At 39.6% G+C, this 24,166-nt stretch overlaps 1 protein-coding gene and 4 non-coding genes across 6 annotated transcripts in view; all 5 read right to left on the bottom strand.

Annotated features, from left to right (window-relative positions):
• The window catches only part of LOC128385217 (ELKS/Rab6-interacting/CAST family member 1-like), a 123,862-nt gene that overhangs the window by 4,816 nt on the left and 94,880 nt on the right, over positions 1-24,166 (bottom strand). For both annotated transcript variants that reach the window (XM_053344069.1, XM_053344070.1), the window contains 2 exons: positions 18,180-18,287; positions 10,702-10,887 (listed from right to left, as the gene is read on the bottom strand). In XM_053344069.1, the coding sequence (XP_053200044.1) occupies positions 10,702-10,887; positions 18,180-18,287 (294 nt within the window). The remainder of the gene's footprint in view (positions 1-10,701; positions 10,888-18,179; positions 18,288-24,166) is intronic.
• trnak-cuu (transfer RNA lysine (anticodon CUU)) lies at positions 20,370-20,442 on the bottom strand. The gene has a single exon. It is a non-coding gene; the product is annotated as a tRNA-Lys (tRNA).
• Positions 21,128-21,200, bottom strand: trnak-cuu (transfer RNA lysine (anticodon CUU)). The gene has a single exon. It is a non-coding gene; the product is annotated as a tRNA-Lys (tRNA).
• trnak-cuu (transfer RNA lysine (anticodon CUU)) lies at positions 21,713-21,785 on the bottom strand. The gene has a single exon. It is a non-coding gene; the product is annotated as a tRNA-Lys (tRNA).
• Positions 22,651-22,723, bottom strand: trnak-cuu (transfer RNA lysine (anticodon CUU)). Its single transcript has one exon. It is a non-coding gene; the product is annotated as a tRNA-Lys (tRNA).

The following is a 24,166-nucleotide window of genomic DNA, read 5'->3' as shown; positions in this document are numbered from 1 at the left end:
CCATTAAAGTTCCATTATCGTGATGGATTATTATCTGCCTTATCGGGGGCCTGGAGACACACACACACACACACACACACACACACACACACACACACACACACACACACACACACACACACACACACACACACACACACACACACACACACACACACACACACACACCACACACCACACACACACACACACACACACACAAAGTTGCATTTGTGCAAAAGCTTGTATATGCATATACACAGCAGGTTATCAGTATGGGAATGAGGATGAGGATAAGAGGTGTGTATGTGTGTGTGTGTGTGTGTGTGTGTGTGTGTGTGTGTGTCTGTCTGTGTACACCGACCCCATGACACACATTGCAGGGCTTGAACCTCTTTACGTTGGAATGCTAATGTTTTCTAAAGAAACCATAACTCAGCACAGAGAGAGACTTAGAGATTAAGAGAGAGCAACAAACAGACGGGTGGAGGTGGAGGCAGAAAAAGAAAGAGAGAGAACACAAATATATTATCTAAGCGGAGTGCATTAGCCCATCCTTGAGCAGGTCAACTGCCTGCTGCACACACACATCTTACAAAGTTGCTTGACTAGAGATTTTCATTTATAGATTATTCTGAAGCCAGAGGGCTGTTTTTATCAGAAAACTGTGTCCGCACTACTCATGGCAGTGAATTTTAAACAGAACGACTTCACCTTACTTTGACTGACTTGGGGGAAATTATGTTCAATGAACCATTAGGGTCCAGGCCTACGTCTCCATAGATCAGGGCTGCACACGCTGGCTGACCCACTTCCACAAATCAATTTATCAGAAATTACACAAATAATTTAGTTAGTCCTACAGTCTGTTTCTGCTTTACTTAGTAACAACAAAAGTTATTTTGAGAAAAATTATTCATTATAAAGCCTGGTGTGTTATTATATTAGAAAACTTTGAACGCCAAAAACAGCACAAAACTTTATACAGAAAGTTTGATAAAAATGGAACAATGGACTTGAATGATGGACTTGGATTGTGAAAATACAAAGCAGCTGTTTTTAACTCTGTCATGTATTCGTTCAGTCAGTCTTTTAGTTAGCGCAATATCTTAAAAGACAACTAATTTCAAATAAATGTAGTGAACATTTTGGTCATAGACAAAGGAAGAACTTTTAAGTTTTGGATGTGAATGATACTACCACATGTCTGAAGTTATAAATCTTGAATTTAAAAGTCTATTCCCAACATTTTATATAAATAAGTCAATAAATAAACCCATACTGTTAAACCTTGCAGTAAGTCAAAGTAAGGAGTGAAAGAGCAACTCTGCCCGGAAAGAAATGTAGAAGGTTAAAAAAAACAAAACAAACTGAGGTGAAAAGGTCAACTACACCAAAAAATTTAAATAAATCATGTTTTACTTTATGATTTAGGAGCAGGGTATGTGAGGGTCAGGATGGTGAGAAGGACTGGAAGGCAAAGTCTGACCTAACATTTCTCTGCAATGGCATACCAAGCTGCAGGAATTAAAGATACAATCACAAGAGGTTTAAAAAAGGCTAATCAACAGCAACACGGAGTGATGGTAAAGAATCACCATTATTAGTAGGAGCAAAGGGATGAAGTATTATAATCTTTGTCACTCTGCTTGTCTCTAACTTTAATCCATTAGGTTCTAACAGGCTTACACTGCATGTACACTGCTTTATAAGTTGGCTTCTTGTACTGTGCTAAGCCCAAAACAGTCAGGAGCCATGCAACCAAACGTGTGTGAATGAGTGTGCGTGTGTGTGTGTGTGTGTGTGTGTGTGTGTGTGTGCGAGCTCTGTTTTAGTCCAGCACTGTTATAGTTCAGGCAGCACAGCTAATGACACCGGCTAACGAGCTGCAGTGGGAATAGATCTAGAAGACTTAAAACAGCTCCTGCAGGACAGAAAGTACTGCACTCCTTTAGTAATAACATCTGAGGAAATATACAAGGGAAGTGTGTGTTGTGGGTAGTTCAACATAACTTGTTAATTTTATTTTAACATGCTATTTAATCAGGCAAATTGACTATAGGAACATATTCATATTTACAGGCTCTGCTTCTGGGAGCAGTTAGTCAGCGTGGCAGAGCTGAACGCACACGCGCACACACACGCACACACACACACACACACACACACACACACACGCTGGGAGCTCTCCACCGTTTTCTGCCTTGAAGTAATTGTTACAGCCTGGAAAAGCACTGAGTAATACAAATGAAGCTACAGAGAGAGAGGTGAGCTTGTGTACAGTATATATATATATATATATATAGTAAAAGATGGCTTAAAAAGCTTAAACAGGCCCTCTAGGAGCAACTATACAGAAGGCTGGACTTATAGCAGTAATGACCGCAGGAATAAACAGCCCAAACAGACTACAGCATTGACTGTGTATAGGTATGACCTCCCAGTGGGACAATCTGAAGAGATGGAAGTCATTTTACTCAAACTAATTCACAGCATTAAGGCTGTATGAGACATTTTTATGTTTGGATTACTTATTTAGATGATAAACAAAGGAAATACAGTCTTTAAGTGACAAATGAAGCCTGAAATGCCTCTAAAAACATAACTTTCATCAACCATTTAGTTTAAACTAAACTGTGGCTAGAAAGTGTCTGAAACACTTTCCTGAAGCTACACAATTTATCTCAAAATACAAAGAGCTACAGAGTCAAAACCTCACATTAGTCTTTAAGATTGCATGTTTAAGATACCTTCAGCTAAACCAAGCTGCAACGTCTGTGGACAGTAATCAAATCTGTCACCATGACTGAGTGAAAGACAAGCTGGAAAAACAATCAGGAAAAATGGAAATAGAACAATGTAAATGGTCGAAAGTGTTTTCCTATCCCATAAATCATCTCATGATCCTAAATATTAATCCCAAATTTGAGATCTGCTCAGTCATAGCGTACCCACACACTGGTCTCAATACAGGAGTCAAAATCTAAAGCCACCTGCTCATATACCATCATCATATTTGAATAAAAAAAAGGACTGAGGCAGACGGTGTAGCTAATAGTTTTTAGCATGATACAGTAACTATACAACATGTCGTTAATGACCGTTATGGCAGCCACACTCTCCATAATCTTCATATTCGGAGCTCTCTTTTCAGCGAGTGAAATCTATTGAATTTTTTTCTGTTAACATAATTTTCTTTCATTGGATTTGTTCTGTGTTGTAAAAGTCACAATGATTTTATAGCTGTCCCATAATAGTAAATTCATCCAGCCTGGCCGAGTGTCAGGAAAAGGAACTGGAATCTGTCGAAGGAAACGTCACCCAGAGACGTGTAACGACCGCCATTGTGGACTAAAACAGTTAACGGGTTCAGATAGACACCAGAAAAGTTATTATTATTCTAAGTTTGTGAGTATTTAAGTGTTTGTCTTTCACCTGCCACCTACTTATCTTGTCATTACAGCTAACAGAAGAAGGAGAGACCGAAAAAAAAGACGATGGTAGACATGGAAGTGGGAATTGAAGCAGAGAGAAACGAGGTAACGAACACAGGCACTGCTGACTGAAATCCCTACAGAACAGACAAACAGACAGTGACCATAACTGAGATGGAGAGGGAAAAGAAAGAGAAAAAGAGAGGAGGGAAGAAATAAGGAAAGACAGAAATCAAGAAATGGGGGGAGTGATAAAAGGAGACGAGGGGAAAGATCAAGAAAGAAAGAAATGAAGGACAGAAAAAAGACAAATGCATGTAAAAAGAGGACGACTGGTAAAGCCATTAAGCCTGGATTCAATAAATCTGCATAAAACCAGCAGTTACTCTGTAATAGCCAGCGAAGGCCTGTGTGTGTGTGCGTGTGTGTGTGAAATGGGTGTTGAGGGGCGGTCATATGTGCGGGTCCGTCTGTCTCTCTTTCTGTCTGTAGTTTGGGCATGTGTGTGTGTGTGTGTGTGTGTAACAGTCGTCAAGCACCTCTGCATTGTATTTAGAGAGAAAACAATCATCCTTGGAGCAGGAAGCAGAGCTGCCTCATGAAAGCCTAGAGAGACCCCAGACCACAATGCAGCACAAATGCATGGTTCTGACTCTCTGCTCTACACAGCTACACAAACCTCTGTACTACCGCCTCCTCTCCTCCTCCCTCCATCTCCCCTCCACTTCACATCAGCTTCACAGTTTCATTTGAAGACAGATACAAATGCCTTTTTCCTTTTCAATACAGTACGTTAAGGTTAAATTGAGTTGTTTTTAATCAGATCACGTCTTTATAAGTACACTGCAAGTTTCTCACCTGAATGCTGACCATTAAAATGACAAGATATTTTAATATTTTCTTTTGTTTCTCTAGAAGAGGCAGACTGCTTTCGACACAGAGGCCTAATAATCAAATATTCAAGATGTGTGGCCATACAAGGTCTGCTCGTCTTATTTGTTTCCTTTTGTTACAGGATTTTATCAGGTCCGAACTTGAGACTTGAATGTTTTTGCTTTCATGTCTCAAGTCAAGTTTCAAGTTCTCATTTTTGTGAATTAAGTCTGACTCTACAGCTCTGGGGAAAGATACACATGTGGGTAAAAACTCAAAGCATGTGCTTTTTTGGTCTTCTAAAAAAAGACTCCATATAATTTCCATCAGTTTGAAATCATCAACATCTTCCTCACTGACTCTCTTATGCTTTCATTGTGTTTCTGTTCTTTTATTTAATATTGTGGCCAGTTCATTCAGTGATTTAGAGTTTAAATAAGTTTGATTTTCCTTCATCTACTCTATGACATCCTGCAGCTTTGACGTCAACTCTTCTCTGAAGTAGAAAGTCACTGTAAGAAATTAAAACAACAATCGCAGCTCAGACAAGAACAACGCTTGTCGAAAACTACAATAATTCCAGGATGTTTATCATCAGGAAACTCACACACACCCATACAACTATCAAATAACAATAATTACCCTTTTTTATCACCAGGGGTGTTTAAATTCCACGTCCACTGACACACACCCAGACAATCAGTACTACTGTAATGCTGTAGTTCCACTCATTATCAGCTGTGATGTTTAAATTACAGCTCCGCCTCATCCTGTTTTTGTATTTCCTGTCAATCAAAAATCACCCAATCAGTGACCTGGACACCATGAGGGGTCCTCACACACACAGAGACACACGCACACACTTCCTGTGTCGCCTGCCAGTCTGTGACGAGGGCATCACCTTGCCACAGGGCATCGGGCTGTACAGCTGAAAAAATAATGATTGCAACCATTTGAAACTATAGCTGCTGTATTTTACATGTTGTGTATCTTTTTGCACAGATAACATTACCATTACATCAAATATTTATATGATTTCAAGAATTAACATTTAAAGAATGCCAGTTTGTACTTGTAAAGATTGATGGCCACACACACTTATTCAAAACATTAAATGATTTCTATTAGTGTTTTGGTATCAGCAGGGATTTATAGATGTGTCTCTGAAGTCTGCAGGTCTTGACTGAACAGTCACTAGGCACTGAAAACCTGTGCTGCTCAATTTTAAAATGCTTGTAAGCCAAGAGAGAGAGAAAGCAAATATTATCATCTTTATCCATGTGAAACCCTCTTTTTTGGAGCTCATGCTGTAACAATGACATCTGAAGTCTGTAATTGTGCGGTATTTTCCTTCATTACAATGACCTGTGGAGTTGTAAATATGTGGACGCAGTTCTCACAGAGGTTTCTCCAGTTTGACTTGGCTCAGAAACGCTCACAGTCACTCACTGAGAGCCATTTTTGTTTTAGCAGATAGAGAGTCATGGGCTGACAATTCATACTGGATTCATAAGAGCATAATAGCGATATAATGTCTGAGTCAGCCAATAACACTTAATACAGTTTTTTTTTTACAACGTCAAACACACACAAATGTGCGCACGTATAGTCTGAAAAGGGGCCGCAGACACACATACACACACACACACACACACACACACACACACACACACACACACACACACACACACACACACACACACACACTCTCTCTCGTACTTTCACGCAAACACACAGTGTGTACACTTCGTCTTGATAGCTTTTCCACATAGTGGAAGGCTCACACACAGACAAACACACACACACACACACACGCACACACACATATATATGCACATACACACAGTCAGCCAATTCTTATACCTTCACACTTCGGGCCAGAGAGAGAGAGAGAGACTTCCTGTGTGTGTATGTGGATTACGATGCCAGTTCTTTTCAGTGCTCATTAGAGACATCATTGAGCCATAAAGGTTATTATTATGACTATGGCACAGAAAACAGCTCTTTTAGTAAAACCTCACTATTGGAAGCTGCGTTACTTTTGTAGTTCAGCTAAGGCTAAAGAGAGACATGGAAACAAACACACAGGAACAGACGGCCGAATAAACATCTTCAGCAAATCCGTCCTTTCAAGACTAACAGTTCACCACTGAGCCTGGTGCTGTGCTGACGAATTGGTTTCGGTCAAAGACACCACATGTAAAGGCTGACTGAATTTAACATTAGTCTAGTACTGATATTTTTGTGAGACGTGGGGAGAGACGTGAGGCAAAGACACTGCATGGGGTGAAAAGGGCAGGTGCATGCACTACAAAGATGTGACAATTTGACTGTTTTCTTGTTATTGTACTCAATTACTGAATTTGTTATATTATATCCAACACGTTGCCAGTAAAAACTTCAAGAGCTCTTATATTTAACCTTTATTAGCGGTGCACCCAGCTTTAATACATAATGAAGGTAGAAGATTCACCTTTAAAGCTGTCTTAATTTTAGTTTGAAAGGAAAAACATCTGTTGTTGTTTCAGTGGTTACTGCTTTGCTTCTGTGGGCCGATAACGCTCTTTTCTCCACTTAAAGCTTCAGTGGCAACATAAATGTAAATGTTTATTCGGGCACTGACATTGTAGAGGGTTAAGCATTACTAAACTGTTATTTTTCTCATGTTAATTGTCTTTATTAGATAGCAAAGAAAATAGAAAACACTGGTTTGGATGGAGGAGGGTAACATGCAATAAGGGCCCAAGGCTGCATATGGACCCCAAATCATCACATGTAAGTGGTACAAATATGAAAAACAAATTCATGTGTGTAACAATGTGCTGCATTGTTGTATCACATAATAACAGGCTCGAGATTCAGTAAACATCAATGATTAAAACAATACAATGCACATTTTGTTGAAATGCTGCTGGCTGATGTAAGCTCTGTGGCTCTCTGTACTGAGATGATATCTTTTATTTTTGCTACAATGATTGGCTTTTTGTTTTTTGTTTGTTTGCCGACTTGTGTTGTATTGTGAAGCAAATCTTTTGTTCCGTTACATCTGCAGCTGAGTAACTACCCAAAAATTGTTTTTTATTTTCAATTTCAAAAATGATACATTTACAGATGTTAAGACACCACTCCTTATTTTCTTTTTTTTGCATTCAAAGTGTTTGAGTGTGTCAAGTTAAGTTACATCACCCTTAAAAAACAAAATAAAAATGGAGGTTTTGTTTTTTGAGTGGTGAATTTATTTTTCAGTTTTCAATACAGTCAGCGCTGTGAAACCTAGCTACAGTAGTATGATCAGTACAGCAGCAGGGATTTCACTCAGTGGTGCCTGAATTCACTGTCGAGCCTCCATGAGATTTCTTGGGCTTACAGTAATGAAATGAGTCTTCTGTACTGGGAGGCACCAGTCGATAAACCTAAACTTTCTCTTCTGGCTTCTTTTTCTCCAGTTTAACAGCAGAAAGTAGAGTTACATCAAACGCTGTGTTAGTAAAAAAAAGTTTTGAGCCTGTCACACATTACAGAAGCACACTGTCAGGTACACGAGCCTCCAGTGGTTATTCAAGACTGCTGTGCATTTGTGCAAATGCCTGTATGAGTGTGGGATACACACAGGTTTCCATGTGTGTTTGTGCGACTGTCCATGTGTGCTTTACATGCTATTTTAGTATGATCCTAATGGCTTTACAGAGTGCCAGGCATTTTAACAGAGCCAGGGAGAGGCTTGTAAAACACACACACACTCACCACAAGACAGAGAAGAGAGGCTGGCACACTGGAACATGGTGGTCTAGAGGGAGTCGGTGTGAGAGCGTGTGTGTGCATTAAGAGGGTCAGCCAGGGTGATGCTGACACATGATGAAGGAAAACGAGAAACACGGGCCTGAATGAAAGCCTGGCAGTGTGAGTCTGTGATTGTGTGTAGGCAGGGTCGGGGTCTAAAGCAGACGCATGGCGCCAAGTGGCATTGCGTGGGTATGGGTGGGTTTGGACAGAGAGAAGGAGAAAGAGAGAGAGATTCAAACTGTGATGTTGTTATGGGAAACATTTCACCAAAAACAGAGTAAAAAATAGCTAAACTAGCTCTCATCTGTACACTAACATGGAGCAAGTGAGAGTAAAAGGTAATGGCGAGAGGGGACCTCTGGACGGGGAAAGATGGAAGGTCAGCTTAGGAGAAAGAAACAACAGGAAAGAAGAAAGTGGAGGTAGTGATGGCAGAAATTGAAGGGAGAGTGATGAAGAAAGAAAGAAAGATGATGGAGTTTTAACTGGTGGCCAAACCTCAAAATGAAATGTGTCGTTATTGCTCTGAATATGTTGTAATAAACTTTGTTTTTTCCATCCAATTTTGACCAAACTGTTGAATTAGCATTCTTTTAAATAAAACCGTTTGGGTTTAATTTTAGAGAGAATCTTAAGAAAGCATTTATGTAAATCCTCAGACAATTACGGCATCTAGTTATTATCTCTGGAGCCTACGAAACATGAGAAAACTGAAATAACCAGTGGCTTTTTTTTGCATGTTTTGAACCAGTTTACGACTAGCCATGTATACTTTCGTCTGCAAATACCAAATCAAACTGATTCGTGAATATGAAAATACCAGTTTCAGAAACTTCACTTTAAGTGAATACTTATCAAAATTAGTCTGCACCACACAAATGCATTTTACTATGTAGTAAAATGATTAATGCAATGTTCTACCTGACTCACGTGCCTAAAAACGATTCTAAGACTGTATTATTTGGAGAAACAGCATCAAACAATTTCTGCATACCTTAAAATGGTTACGAGTACTGTAATGTGTATGTGATTTGTGATAAATTGTTTAGTGAGGTCTTTTAAGACTTCCCCAATCCAATTCCTCAGATGTAAATTTGGCTTGTGGCCATGAGCGATAGTTTGGTTTAAATGTTTTTAATATTTTCAAATGTTTTTTAAATATAAATTTGGTGGGATAGAAATACTGCAGACTACTTGGCCACCATACAGCATTCAGTCTTGTTAGATAAGCTTTCACAGCAGCCCGCATAATCAGTTTTAATTCAAAGTATGTTTTTCTTTTGAAAATGTGGATCTCAGGCTGCTGGACCGCAGAATAACATCTGCATTTTCTTTTTGGTGAAACCAGCTGCTGATGAAAAATACCTATGGTAATTGTCTGTCCATGAAAGTCACCCAGATCATTTCTCTGTGCCTTTAATGTACACAGTGATTAAATAACAACTTCATTCGGAATATTCAACATTTATTTAAAGTGACACCGTACCACGCAGTGCCGTATCTGAAGCACTCATTCTAAACAGAGACATTTCCCAGCATTAAGACATACAATAGGGCTTTCATGAGGACTGTAGGAAACTAGTCCTGCTGTACCTAACCACACACTCTGTCACATAGCTCTGCAAGTGTGTGTGTGTGTATGTGCATGTCTAGAGTTACCATTTTTCAATGTATACCACATGTAGCGACCATGTATTGCCTGATATGTTTTCAATATGGAGAAAAAGACAGACAGACAGACAGAGAGAGAGAGAGAGAGGGAGAGAGCGAGATAGGGGGAGAGAGAGCGAGAGAGAGAGAGAGAGAGAGAGAGAGAGAGAGAGAGAGAGAGAGAGAGAGAGAGAGAGAGAGAAACTGGAAGCCAAGAAAATTTAAAATTTAATAATGTACTGTTTGTATCAAATATATACAAAAACAACTGGTTACCATGACAACTGGGCAAAAACTAAGTGAGCAGGTTAGCCAATCTTTCCTCAGCTTTCTCTAAGCCTCACCTTTTCTTTCTTTATCCTCATTTTCTTCTCTCTCCTCCCGCTCTCAGATGACTTTTTCAACAGTAAAATAAATAACACTCTTCTCTCCCCTCCTTGCTCCGTGTATGAACCAACCCTCCTCAAGCTGCCAAATGCTTGAAGCCGAGTTTACTCCCCGTTAAATAAAATGTCTGAAACAGTATTTGTTCTGCAGCCAGGTGCTTGTCGCCAGGTGACCTGCTGGAGTAAATCTTTTCAATAATGTCAAAAGCAGCGCCAAAAACCTGCCAGGCCAACCAGTGTGGGCCATACTTCTATACACACACGCACAGAGTTACACACACACACACACACACACACACACACACACACACACACACACACACAGCAACGACAGTCACACAAACTCACAAATGTCACATATACACAAGCATGCATATACAAACACATACACTCAGTGGCTAGTTTTAGGAATTGATAAATGAGGAGTGACAAAATGCCCTCACTTTTTCCCACATTTTTCAAAATAAATCAAATTCATTCACACACACACACACACACACACACACACACACACACACAGTAACTGGTGACTGACTGTTTTTCCCCTCATCTTTCACACGAGTAAACACACACAAATGCAACACAAACAGTCTCACCTGTTCCTGCGTCATGCTGTGCAGCTGCGTATGCCAGGAGGCGGAGTCAGAGCGGTGATAGGCTGGGGGCGGGGCAAAGTCCTGCAATATGATTGGGTCTCGCTCCTGACACAGAGATGTCAGGTGACTGATGTACAGCTTCAGTTTACTGCGATTCTGATTGAGATCCAGGAGAGGAGAGAGAATCTGAATGAAGGAAGGAGAGTGGAAAATGAGAAGACAGAAATTGTATTAAATTTTATTACACAATATAACAACCAAAAAAAGCTCCATATCTGATTTTTTCAGGAGTACAAGCTATAAAAACAGTTGATGTTGCATGCTGATCTGAATCACAGACTTTCACAAGAGAGACACAGAGAGAAAATAAGGCAGACTAAAAAAGAGTTCAAGCTGATTGCTATAGTTTTTATTAGTATTTATAATCATTATTAATCACTAGAATATGTGCACTCTGTTTAATCACATTCAAACATTTCATCATTGACCTTTTTCAGACATAAATAAAACACAGAGAATAATTCAGCTGTATATCTCAGGTTGCTTCTTAAGGTATTCCAGTAATGAGGTAAACAGTAGACACAAAATATAACAGACACTGAAGAGATGAAGGTGGGAGGAAAACAGCTATGAGATATAAAGAGATGACAGAGGATTATACAAGTGCACCAAAAAATCTGATTACTGTAAAAATTAAGTAATTTAAGAGTAAAATGGACGAGGAACTTCATGAATTGTTTAATTTAATTACTGCAAAACCCCAATTTAAATAAAACTGGTCAGTAATCAGATTTCTCCTCTTCTGTATTTCCTCTAATCTATTGACTGATGTGAAGGCTGCGGCTTTAGCATGTATTTCAAAAAAGTCATGGAAGACAAATGGTTAAGCCTTTTTTTTTTTTTTTTTACCAAAGCGACGGAGCAGAGTAAGAATATAGAGCATATCTATGCAGTTTGCTAAAATAGCTGAGGGCTCATGTGTTCACTTTCAGTCAGACTCAGAGAGCGTTTGAAATGAAAGAATTTAAGTTTATCTGAAATGCTTTAGGAGGATTGACCCGCTTGCCCAGATTGTTTATTTCCCAGAGTTGTGTTTCCGCAAAACTTAACCTTTGTTGCCTCCAATGGTGGCAACAAGGTTAAAATGACCTTTATTTAAACTAGACATAAGTACAAGAATAAGACCAAGGATGAATTATGTGGGAATTTCAAAATTCATTCAATAAAAAACAACTACTACTCTTTCCATGTACTGCACATGCCATCATTTTTTTTCATCCTTTATACTTTGGTATGTTCTAGGACTTGAACTGTAGTGTACTGTTAACAGCTATGATGAAAAAAAGCAGTCTGATTCCCAGGCGTGACACTTGTTTAACAGCAACATTGTTTCACGGTGGCCATGACTAATGTGTGTGTGTTTTTTGGTGTGAGGGTGAGATGAGCAAAACAGACATACACACATTTTGGGGGTATAAGACAGGACCCCCCAAGAGACACACACACGCGCACACACATACACACAGATAAGGTATACAGTACACACACACACACACACACACACACACACACACGCACACGTCTCCTTAAGGAATAGCAAGATTTAAGTGCATAGGAAGCATGTTAAAAGGGCCTCTGTGTGTGTGTGTGTGTGTTGGTAAAGTGTATTTAATCCCTGCAGTGTCTGTCCTCACTCTGTGCTCCATGCTCATTGTCACTCAACACACACACACACACACATACTCAAGAGCTTCAATGGCAGGATCCTTTCACTCAGCGCAGTAACATCTTTATCTTTCTCTCTGTCTGTCTCTGCTCCACGTCAACTCTTTAACCAGCATCTCCCTTCACCATTTACATTCAGGTATTGCAAATATCCATCTGATGCCGTCTCAGATTTCAACTTGACTTTGATTCTCGATTCATGTAATTCAGACAGAAAACAGAGTCCTTTGTCTCTCTCTTTGTGCAGCGTAGAGGTTGTGTGTCAATGTGAATTATGCCAATTTCATATCAAATATTTATAAAGCACTCTGATTTGTTAGCAGCTGTTTTAAAAAAAATCTGTGATCATGTTAGCTAACTAGTGAAACTAAACAAGCAAGGTTAAACTGAGTACAGAAGGTGAAGGTGTGGCTATATGTGAAATATATATGTGATATATTGAGTAAGGAATACTGTATATATAAAGAAAATGATACACGTCACCTCCACCATGTCAGTTTTTTAATATGAGGACACCTTGTTATACATTGTTGCTTGTATGCTGTATTTACTGCACCAAACAAAGTGACTCTGATCTGATGTTGTCTTGTTGCTTGCATTTTGTCTTTCTAATGACTGATGTGATAACTCAAAACCAGACCCATCTCAGACACTTCTGGAATCTGACAGCCTTTCTCAACTGTCAAAACTATGAAAAAACAAGCTGCAGATTGGTTGCTTTTGGGACACTGACAATATTTGAATAAAACATAACATATAAAACACTACATATATATTCAACATTCATTATTCAGTAACTCCATGTGTTTGAGAATCTTGATAAACAAATAAAATGAGTAGATGTGGGTGGGTTTTTTTTGGGGGGGGGGGAAAGGAAACTATCTTCGCATTCTTCTCTAGCAGAATTGCTGCAGCAATGAAAGCTGACAGTAAATCAAAGTAACTGTCACTTCTCATTCTGAGTCCTTACCTTATTTACTGTGAACACAAAACACACACACACCCAAACCCACACACACACACATGAAAAAATACAGATTTTTGGCGTTCTCTCTTGGGGAATTCATGAGATGCTAAACCACCTTCGCGGCTCACAGCTGCTCCTTTCTCTCTCTCGTTCTCACGCACACACACAGATACTAAATATATGCACTATTATATAGCGTATGTGTATGTGCATCAACCCCTACAGCACTTGCAGAAACACATTACGACACAGAAAACCATGCGTATACAGAAGACACACACTCATGCAAGGCCATTATCAGAGTTGTAAATAGCGCTAGTTACTGTATTTTCCAGTGAGGACCTGCCAATAGGTTACAGTCCATTACGAAATACATTACTGAACATTTCCCTTTAGGGCAGAGAGGGAGGTAGACGGAAAAGGAAAGAGAAGCAAATAGAAAATGATGGAGTAAAGGGCTGCAGGGATCCTACACATTTTAAAATGCCCCTGTTGCTGTACGTCGTGATGCATGCTGACAGTGACAACGCAACAAGCACATTATTTTTCCGAGACTGTTGTGTAATACGACAATATGTGAACACATCTCTCTGCGATGTGGCTTTACTGCTCTAAAAACATACTCAACATGTGTGCAACAGCTGTTTTCTCACACTTTCTAATCTGGACTATTCTGTCAAAAGGCATAAAAAAAAAAATATCACTGTCCACACTTTCCAGACCTGCAGTGGAGCACTGCGGATCAAATGCAAGACAAATGAGAAACAGACAGGAAGAATGGAAGGAATGATGGCGGTATAAGGAAGACATTTAGGGAGAAATAACAACACTAGTGCTTTCTTTTCCTTTTCAAGAACTATTTAATGACTTACAGAAAAAGAAACATTAAAAATAAGACTGAATTCACCCCAAAAATAATATTATAAAATCTGAAAAAATCCCCACTAACCTCTGAAAGTCTATGCAGACTTTAAGTGTTTGAATTTACTGATTTTATTAAGTAGTACAATATGTATGTACATTCATGTTTTTATTGTATTACTCTGCCTGCTACAGCAAATGTATGCTGTGTGTTTAATGAGTCCGTAGCGCTTTCCAGTGCCTTACTGTACTATGAAACAATCCCAGAGGCGACATAATTTTATACGGCACAGTGTGTGTCAGGGTGTATGTGTGTTTTTGCCTCTTTATTAGCCTCCCACGCCTGCCTACCAGACTCTTACTGTACTATGAAACAACTCCAAGGAGAGACATTCAGCGAGCCTCACTGACTGGCTGCATTTTAAAAAACCTTCTATGGCCACATTATATGGTGAAATCAGGATTTTTCTTTTTCCGCAGATACCTCTGAGACATGTGCACACAAGCATACACATACTGTATATTTGAGCAGGAGCAGCTTCTACAGAGTGGGTGTAGTTTCAGTACAGAACACTGACCTGACGGTGTTTGAGTCATTACTGCCGCAGCTTGTAAAAGTTTGCAAAACTTAGTTACAAACTTGGATACTGGAAGATCTCTCAAATCACCAGGCTACTGAATCATTCAGTCACAAAACTGCAAGTACCAGTCCTGCAATTACCACGGCTGAGGGAAGAATTGTTCTTAGTCTTAGTTCTTAGGTCGATTATTTAGCTCTGATAGCTCCACACAGATGAGAGCTTTATATTGTCATTCATATAAGTCATTTAAAAATATTTAAAGGGAATAATCATGCACATCTCCAGGTGTATATTTATATTCTGGAGTTCTACTGGTATATCTTTGCATGATTTACAGATCAAAACCAGAGCAGGATAGAGCACTGGCTTTTGACATTCAGGGAATATAATTACTGGGTATAGGTTATAAAAAATGGATCTCCTACGATTCTCAAAAAAATTCACAAACGTCAAAAAAAAAAAAAAAAAAAGTGTTCTAAATGTTAGTTATTAATGTTATATTGACGGAACAAAAAAGGCGGAACTCAACTGTGAGGCCAGTGCAGCACCTGGACACACCACGATATGCACATGTTTGAGTTACCTTGTACATCATCTTCAAAAAAAGAGATTTTGATTTAATGACTAAATAATTCACTTTGCAAGATGAACATGAAGTATACTGTGAACGCTTTCTACACCATCACCTAGCGACTGACGTTAGCGGACAGGAGCAGCAAAGTCCAGCAGTAACAAACGAGCCTGGCCAACCAACACACACTCCAGCATTAAACAACTGAAACCAACTCTGAGATGAAGAAAATAACTCGGCTCAGTCTGTTTCACCTCAAAAACCCTGCGCCCACTCACTTTAAAATGAAAAGACTTTGGACCATTTATCTTAATTGTCAGTTATGTTTCATATTGTATTTCAGTGGAATAAGGACACCAGTGCATGGTTTGGCACACAGTATACTGGAGCAAGAGACTGAAAATTGTGCCCCCTTTTCTCTTCATTGGTTAAGTTTGGTTTGGGAATTGACTCTGAATCGAATCAGACACCCAAGACTTAAAATTAGCTCACGAGATTCCTAAAGAATCATAATACAAGTACTATTTACACACGCTCACCAGTTAACTATTTTTTGGAGCTTTAAACATATTTAACATGGACATCTGACATCATAACAGGATAAAATGTCCCCACAGTACTGATCTACTTGTTAGAAATAAAAAACATTTATACCTCTTCCTTGTCTTTCTTCACTGATGCATCTAATACCTCTGAAGACTATTAAAAATATAAAAAAAATACCATAAAAACATCCTCAACAATGCTGTGTGTGTGAGCAGAGTGCTCTCCTGTGTTTCTCTGCTACTTTTGTTTTTGAAACGTTTCATTTGCTGACTGCAGCACAGAATCCTCTTGTAGGAAGGAACACAATCACTCACTGTTCAGATGTAATGTGCTATGGCGAATTACCCACCTTACACACTGAGAAGAGAGTGTGTGTGCAACTACTCATGAAGGCAGAAAGAAAAAGAGATGGAGAGTCAGTTGTGTGTGTATATGTGTGTGTGTGTGTGTGCCGGTTGACCCGCCTCTCTCAGCAGGGAGGTGCTACCGCTAATTAATAACCAGGGTCAAACTTAGATCCGCTGGCGAACCTTTGGGCCTTTAGCATCCCAGTGGGAAATCCCAGTGGAGGAACTGAGCTGAGCTAAAAGCAGCATGTGCTACTCATATGTGGTGCTGCCTCCACTGACCTGACAGCAGATCAAACCAAGCCAATCAAAACTTAAAGCCATTTGTGCTTATTTTTACTACATGTTTTGCTATAGGAAAAAGTGACATGATTAGATTATCAGTTAATTCCACAACATTCGACATGTTTAAAAGGCTAATATAAGAGCTGAGTCTTGAGTTTTTTCTACACTTTTCTTCAGAAAAATGATATTCTTGGTGTGATGTGTTAACTGATTGATTAATGTGTTGGCAGGGTGGTTTTGCTTGTCTTGACGGTTCTCATGCATGTGCTTTTTACCCTTAAAACTACTGGGAACTCACTATTGTGTTAATACAAAACAATGCAGAGAAGGGGGATTTTTTTTTTCTTTAATCATTCCTGATTTATATGTTGTATATGTTGGCAAAGCTTTCTTCAATGTTTCACTGCATCACACCCAGAGGTTTAACAGAGAAATCATATGGTCATGATAGAGATAAAACATCATGATTGACATATGAAGCTTCCAATGAGAAAGAGAAAGTGATGCATTGCAAGACAGGAGCATCAGAGGTAAAGATGTAGATCTTGGAAAAAAAGATGATGGGAAGAAATGTGTTGGAAATAATGAGATGATGACAGATGATGACAAAATATGTCAAAAAACAGGATGTCCAGAGGAATCATTAAAAGAGCCAATCAAGGCGGAAAGAAATAATGATAGATAGATAAAAAAAAATCAAGAAATCAAGAAAAGCAAGAAAATGAGGCCTGTGAAAGAAAATAAATTCAAGGATGAGATGAGATGTGGGACAGATGAACCATGATTCAAGAGTTGAGTCGAACATTATATTTCTGTTTAGGTAGTAAATGGAGCTCATTTTCATTTTTAAGCACCACAAAAAAAGAAAGAAAAATCAAAGGCAGCCATTCACTTTAGAGCATGAGAAATGTAGTTTTTGACAAAAGAAAAAAATATATATATATTAAGAGAGGACGAAAGTAAAATGGCAGGGAAAAGAAGAGTTTCAAGACTGAATGAAAATGACAGACTGGAAGAAAACTGAACAAATGAGGAAAAGAAGGAGGCTGAATCACAACCAGAAGCAGATCACAAGCTCACGGATGAGAAAGATGTAAGAAAGACAGAAGACGGATGACACGATGAACACATCCAAATGTGATCGGATCCAGATAATAAAGACGCTCACCCTTCTGTACAAAACGGCAAACTGAGGGAGAGAAAGAAGGCATATGGTTGGCTAGGCCCAAATGCCCTCCTCATCGTCCTATTGGTTAGTTCAGTCCAACGGCAGCGTGAGTTCAGAGAAAGCAGGAAGTTAGTTGTAGACAGACATATCAAGGACAGAAATGCTGGAAATTGTCAAGTTTTTTAAATATTAGCTGGTAATAATTTAAAGTCGCAGGTGATGTTACATCCAAAGACGGAGATCTGATTAGCCGACTTGAACCTGAGAGGTGTTTATGAATACATTAACAGGCAGGTCTAGAAATGTTATTTTGCTCTCATGCTCTCATCCACCAAAGAGTTGTGATATATCAGGTTAAGGGGCTCCACGACCAGATTTAGAGGTTTATCCCAGGAAGGCTCTCAGTCATGTGTAGTGGTGGACTCACCTGGTCTGGGGAGGGCTTGTGATTATTGGGTTGCTCTGAGTTTGGAGAAGTAACTTTCAGGTGGTCGTCCTCGTAGTTGTCCGCCATCAGCTTCATCCTGTTTTGAGTCTGCAGAGAGAAAGAGAGTCACAAACACATGAAATTAGCAAACATGCAATTCAACATGAAAATTAAATTTGCCTTCAAGACAAAGACACAGGCAGTGAGTGCGAGGAGAGAGGAGAAGCCCTAGCCTCAAATTCCTTCAGGAGGAAGAGAGGAGAATTTTGGATGACTGCCATGAGCATTGCCTTTAATGACACACACTCTGTGCATGTGTGTGTGTGTGTGTGTGTGAGTGTGAGAGAGAGAGACAAAGAAAGAACAACAATTGAAATGAACAAATGTTTGCCTATCTGTTTTGTAAGTTCAGATAACATGTATATGGTATTTTTCACATTCTGAACTGCGCACACACACACACACACACACACACATACACACATACACACATACACGCTCTCGGGCCTTTGACATGCCACCTGTTGTGTGGCTTGTTAACTGGTGCAGAAAAATAACGGGCTTATTAACTTGCCACTCGAGGAGAGACAAATATTAGGTGACACACACACACACACACACACACACACACACACACACACACAGTCCCGAATGCAGAACTCAACAGTAAATCTCTGCATGCAATCACAAACTGCAATAAACACACTTCCAGTCCAGAAGCACATTATTGTACAAACATGCAATAACAGTCTGTTGACTTTTGTCTTTCCCATTTCCTCTCCTGTCCTTTCCTCAATCACTCTCATCTCTCCCCTCCCTGCTCCTCTTTCTCCTTTCCCCTCGCTCCTCCTCTTCCATTTGCTCCACATGTTATACTTCAAGCTTTACAGTAGGCCGGGAAAGAGTGAAGGAGTGAGAAAGAAAGAGAAAGAAAGAGAGAGAAAGAGAGGGAGGGAGTCAGTCTACATCTGTCAGTCTTGTACAATCTAAATCCCCTTAGTCTCTCACTGAGCCCTGCAAGGAACAGGGGCTTAGGCAGGCCAGACTGAGGTTTCGCGTGTGTGTGTTTGACAGAAACAGAAAGAAATATGTGAATGCCAGCTCGCATATGTTTGTTTGAAAGCTAAATGAAAGACTGCCTTTTTCGGTGTGTGTGTGTCTATGTATGAGCAGGAGATAGTGGCGCAAAATAAATGTCTCCCTTGGAGTGTGTGTGTGTGTTGTGGGACCATATAAATGTGTGTGTGTGTGTGTGTGAGTGTGTACGTAAGTCAAGTTGAAGACAGCCTCCCCCCTGCGTGCACACACACATTATTCATTTCCTTGTTTTCTAAAGACAGTTTTAAAATAAACACACACATATATTTAAAACAAACATGGAAAGTAAACAGTTCATCTTAAAACCACATAAGTGCAGAACCAAGTCCCTACTGCACCTACTGTACAAACACACACACACACACGCTGACAGCTGGAGAGTGATGTTTATTTGTATCTGTGTATCTCTTCCTCTCCTCTCCACAACGTCCTTCAGCAAGTAAACTGCCACTGTTCACTTTATTTATTGACCGTTTATTCCACAATTTCACTTTTTCAACCATGTTTATGTGAAAGCTTTTCTCAGGTTCAACCAAAGACGACAAAGCCTCATCACAACGTTATTTCACTGTGGCTCAGAACAGTAAAAACCCAGCTGGAGGCACATTTTTATATTAAGATAATGTCAACTAATTACACTATGAACACAGAATGTGACAGATCATGGTATTTCAACTACCAACATTGTGGAATTAATATTATGCTGAGAACCTAATTTGCACTGGCTAAAGGTGACATGCAATATGCAGGTCAATGTTCAAGTTTGTTTAACTATGACATGCAAATTTGTGTGGTCAGAAAAAAGAACCAATATTGTCTTGATATGTCTCCTTGTTGAAAATGTTATTATATCTCAATAACCTGCTTTATATAATAGACTGCACAACTCTGTTCACAGTGTATGATGCCTCTCCTCTCTTTTTCAATTTAGTGTGTAAGATAATGCTGCAGGACAAAGAAGGCAAGTGTGACCAAATCTTAAATCCCTTCACCTAACATGTTCATCCTAGCTCTCCTGCACATCTTTGGAGTGTTGCCAGACATTGCTTCATGGTTGTCACACTTTGGGCACTGGGGGTAACAAAACACCAGCGCCCAACGTGGGGCTCGAACCCACGACCCTGAGATTAAGAGTCTCATGCTCTACCGACTGAGCTAGCCGGGCTGAAATGACTAAGGAGAGCATAAAATTCATAGGTTTCTGGGTCTCACTTGTCCTCTAAATAAAACACATTTATGGATGAAGAACACTGTGGTAGGTTATGATAATAAGAAGTAATATAATTTACCTCACAGAGCCCTTTTCTAATAAAACACACCGTGTACAACAACCACAGCTGTCCTGGGATTTTCATGACAGGCCTGACTTGTTGCTTCTGTAGTCAGTGTCCATTATGCACACTTCCAACAGATGTTAAGAGTGATGATTTCAGAACTGGTCACAGTTCAAAACCCCATCACTTGTGGGGCTCAAACCCATGACCCTGAGATTAAGAGTCTCATGCTCTACCGACTGAGATAGCCCGTAAATCTAAAAAGACTGACATCAACCATAAGTGAAGACGGTCAGGTTTCTGGGATCTAACTATATCCTATATAAGAGGTTACTAGATAAAAAAGACTGTGCTGGTTTAAACCTCATAAGACAGAAGAGGATTTAGACCATTAAGCTCTTTTCAAGTGAAACATATGTGTATGTATGAACTTCTACAAGAAACACAGTTGCCCTGTTTCCTGATAGAGGACGGACTGCATGCATTGACACATCTACATTTGTATTCTGTAATCTGTGTCTATCAATCCTAATCCCAATCTCTAAGTATTCAGAAACCACAGTCTAAAAACACCAGCGCCCAACGTGGGGCTCGAACCCACGACCCTGAGATTAAGAGTCTCATGCTCTACCGACTGAGCTAGCCGGGCTACGGTACCAATTAAGACTGACACCAGCTATAACGGAAGACGGTCAGGTTTCTCAGTGTCTGACTGATGATATCCTATATAAGAAGTTAACAGATAAAGAAGAACATGCTCATTTAAACCTCATAAAACAGAAAGGCATTTAAATGATTAATCTTTTGAAATATGTGTATGTATGAACTTCTACAAGAAACATAGTTGTCCTGTTTCCTGACAGAGGACTGCATGTATAGACACATTTCTTCCTGCTTAAACTATAATTTGAGTCTATTTGAATTTTCTATGCTCTTCTCATTTTTAATTATGAGGTGGGTGTTTTTTCCTTTTTTAATATGGTATGATCACAAATGTATGCTTATGCTTAAAAACGGATTTTTGGAGGCAGAATTAAGGATGGATCTGTAAAATCCACCGTATAGCACATACTTTTCTACATTTAACTCAGTGATACTATGGACTGTTGTCAGATATTGCTTCATAGTTGTTACACTGGGAGTAATTGTTCAAAACTTCAGCGCCCAACATGGGGCTCGAACCCACGACCCTGAGATTAAGAGTCTCATGCTCTACCGACTGAGCTAGCCGGGCTACATACTTCTTTGAAAAAGCTTCTCTCGACTCTCCCTAAAGTTAAGATCTAAAGACTGCTGCAGCCAGTAATGATATATAAACATAATGGCAGTTCAGCCTGAACACAACATACAGTATGTGTGATGTGTTTGAACCACTACAAATGCTTTTTTGCTGATGGGTACCAGAATGTAATGTATTTTACGACACTCCTTAGTTTGGTCTTGTTTGTACCTGGCATTCACATGCTTCTCAGGTGATCCGATGATAAGTGGACAGCTAAGACAAATTGCTGTTCACACCTGTCTTTATCAGGCATTTCAAGCAGTCTCGAGCTCAGCGCCTTTGTCCAGATTTCACTGCTGCCTGTATCACTTCCATGAGAAGGTAGTTATTAAATCAGTCAGACAAGTGCCAGATTTGTGATAGTGTGGGTTCAACAGCTAAGAAATAGTTTCAAGAATGAATATACAAGTACGGGCTATTCCAACTGTTTAAATTACTCATCCCCATTCTTTCAACCATTTACCGAAACAACCACCATATCCAGTATATATGACATATTTTCCTGTTACGTCCTTGCCGAGAATGCATCGTCACGCATTAACATTTACACTACAAAAGTTAACAAAAGATATGTGGTCAAGTGCCTCCGAAACTACCTCAGCAAGTGGTTTGAGTAATAAGATAGCAATAGATCTTAGGAGTCATTTACACTTGGATTTAGTGCTGTCTACTTGTGATCAGACCACTTGAGTCTGCGTATGTGTCAACATAAGCAGTACAACTTAATCTACTGCTTGCTGTTAGCAGTAAGGACTTGCTGGTATTTGGGGGATATTTGATTTCAAGAGGAGCTAGAGTCTTGATTCCAAAACCTGAGCGCCCAACGTGGGGCTCGAACCCACGACCCTGAGATTAAGAGTCTCATGCTCTACCGACTGAGCTAGCCGGGCTGTTTGAGTACAGACTGAGGTGCCAATTTCTTCCTGTGCCACATCCCCTCCTTCTGCTCCCATGCCACACTCATCTTTTTATCCCCTCCATATCTTGCTTTCTTTATCCTTTCTGTTCTCTGAGTCATTCTTTAAACACCCCACTCCTTCTCTCGCTACATGTTTTCTCTTCATCAGCGTGTTTGGCTTTGATTTTGAGTGATGGATGTATGAAGAAATGAATAATGAATGAACAGCTGAACAAATGATCTAGCTCCTCCTAAATATAGAAAGAGAAAGATTTTGGGGGGAAAAAGAAAGAAAGAACAACAAAGGAGGAGAGATATGTGGCAGAGTTAAGTTGAAGAGGATAAGCTGTGTCGAGACGCCTGATGACTGATCTTTCCAACATGGCTTTTCTGTGCCCAAATCTCCCTACCCTTCTGCAAACACACTGTGTCTGTCTTTGTCCCCCTCTCTCTTTCCCCTCATCTTAGAGATTTATGAATCTCAATAATCCCCAAAGTTCCCCCCTCTCTTCCTTTCTTTATTCCTTAGCTCTCTCATACACTACTTTCTATGATTAAGTCTCCCAATCCTGTAACAAAAAGTACCTAACACTCTCCTCCTTTGTCTCTCTTCTTCACTCTTTCTTTAATGATCCGGGATTTTTTTTTAAACATTGATTCAAAGTCTCTTACTCTTCTATTCAGACACAGTATTTTATTTTTTCCCCTCTTTCTCTCTCCGTCTCTCCCTCTTGACTTTTGAGCTCCTTAACATGCCCTTGTATCCGTGACTAATTCTCTCTCCCGCTCTTTTCCTCCCTGCTCTCTACAACATGCCCTCATTTCCATATCTTCCCCTCTACTCTACTCTCCTCTTCTCATTGTTCCCCTTCTTGTTCACTGGTTTCTGTTGTCTTTTTAGTTCACTGTATCAACACTTTTGATCATGGTTTTTTCTCCTTGTTTTCCCCCATTGCTCTTTTTGCCCTTTCCATTTTCTACTTATTTCAACAATACTGTGATATCTGAAACACATATAACAGAGGCTTAGTCAGATGTGAACCCCTTGAACTTATTCTGTTACTGACCAAGCTCACAAGCTTACCAATTCCCGCTTCAGTAAAACTATTGCAAGGAATTATGCATAGTACTGTTAGCGATTAGCGCTCCAGCTACAGTAGCTCAAATAGCTTCTACAAGAAAATACTTAGCACAGAGTCTGTTTCATGGAAGCGATTTCCACTTCTGATATGCATATTGAAAATGTTGACAATGCTCTGTTCTTCCAAGTGATTGTCACTCACAAATCATGAAAGATGTGTGATCCCTACAGTCCTCGGATTCGCTTATGAACAGATCACAAGTAGGTGCAGAGTTGCCATATATTTTCAGTGTAAACATCTAAAGTCCTTGAAAAGTTGCTAGATGTCAGTAGATGATGTAATGTGCTAATTTG

The sequence above is a fragment of the Scomber japonicus genome, chromosome 23 (genome assembly GCF_027409825.1).
Source record: "Scomber japonicus isolate fScoJap1 chromosome 23, fScoJap1.pri, whole genome shotgun sequence".
Taxonomy (NCBI): Eukaryota; Metazoa; Chordata; class Actinopteri; order Scombriformes; family Scombridae; genus Scomber; species Scomber japonicus.
This window is presented reverse-complemented; position numbering and strand designations above follow the sequence as displayed.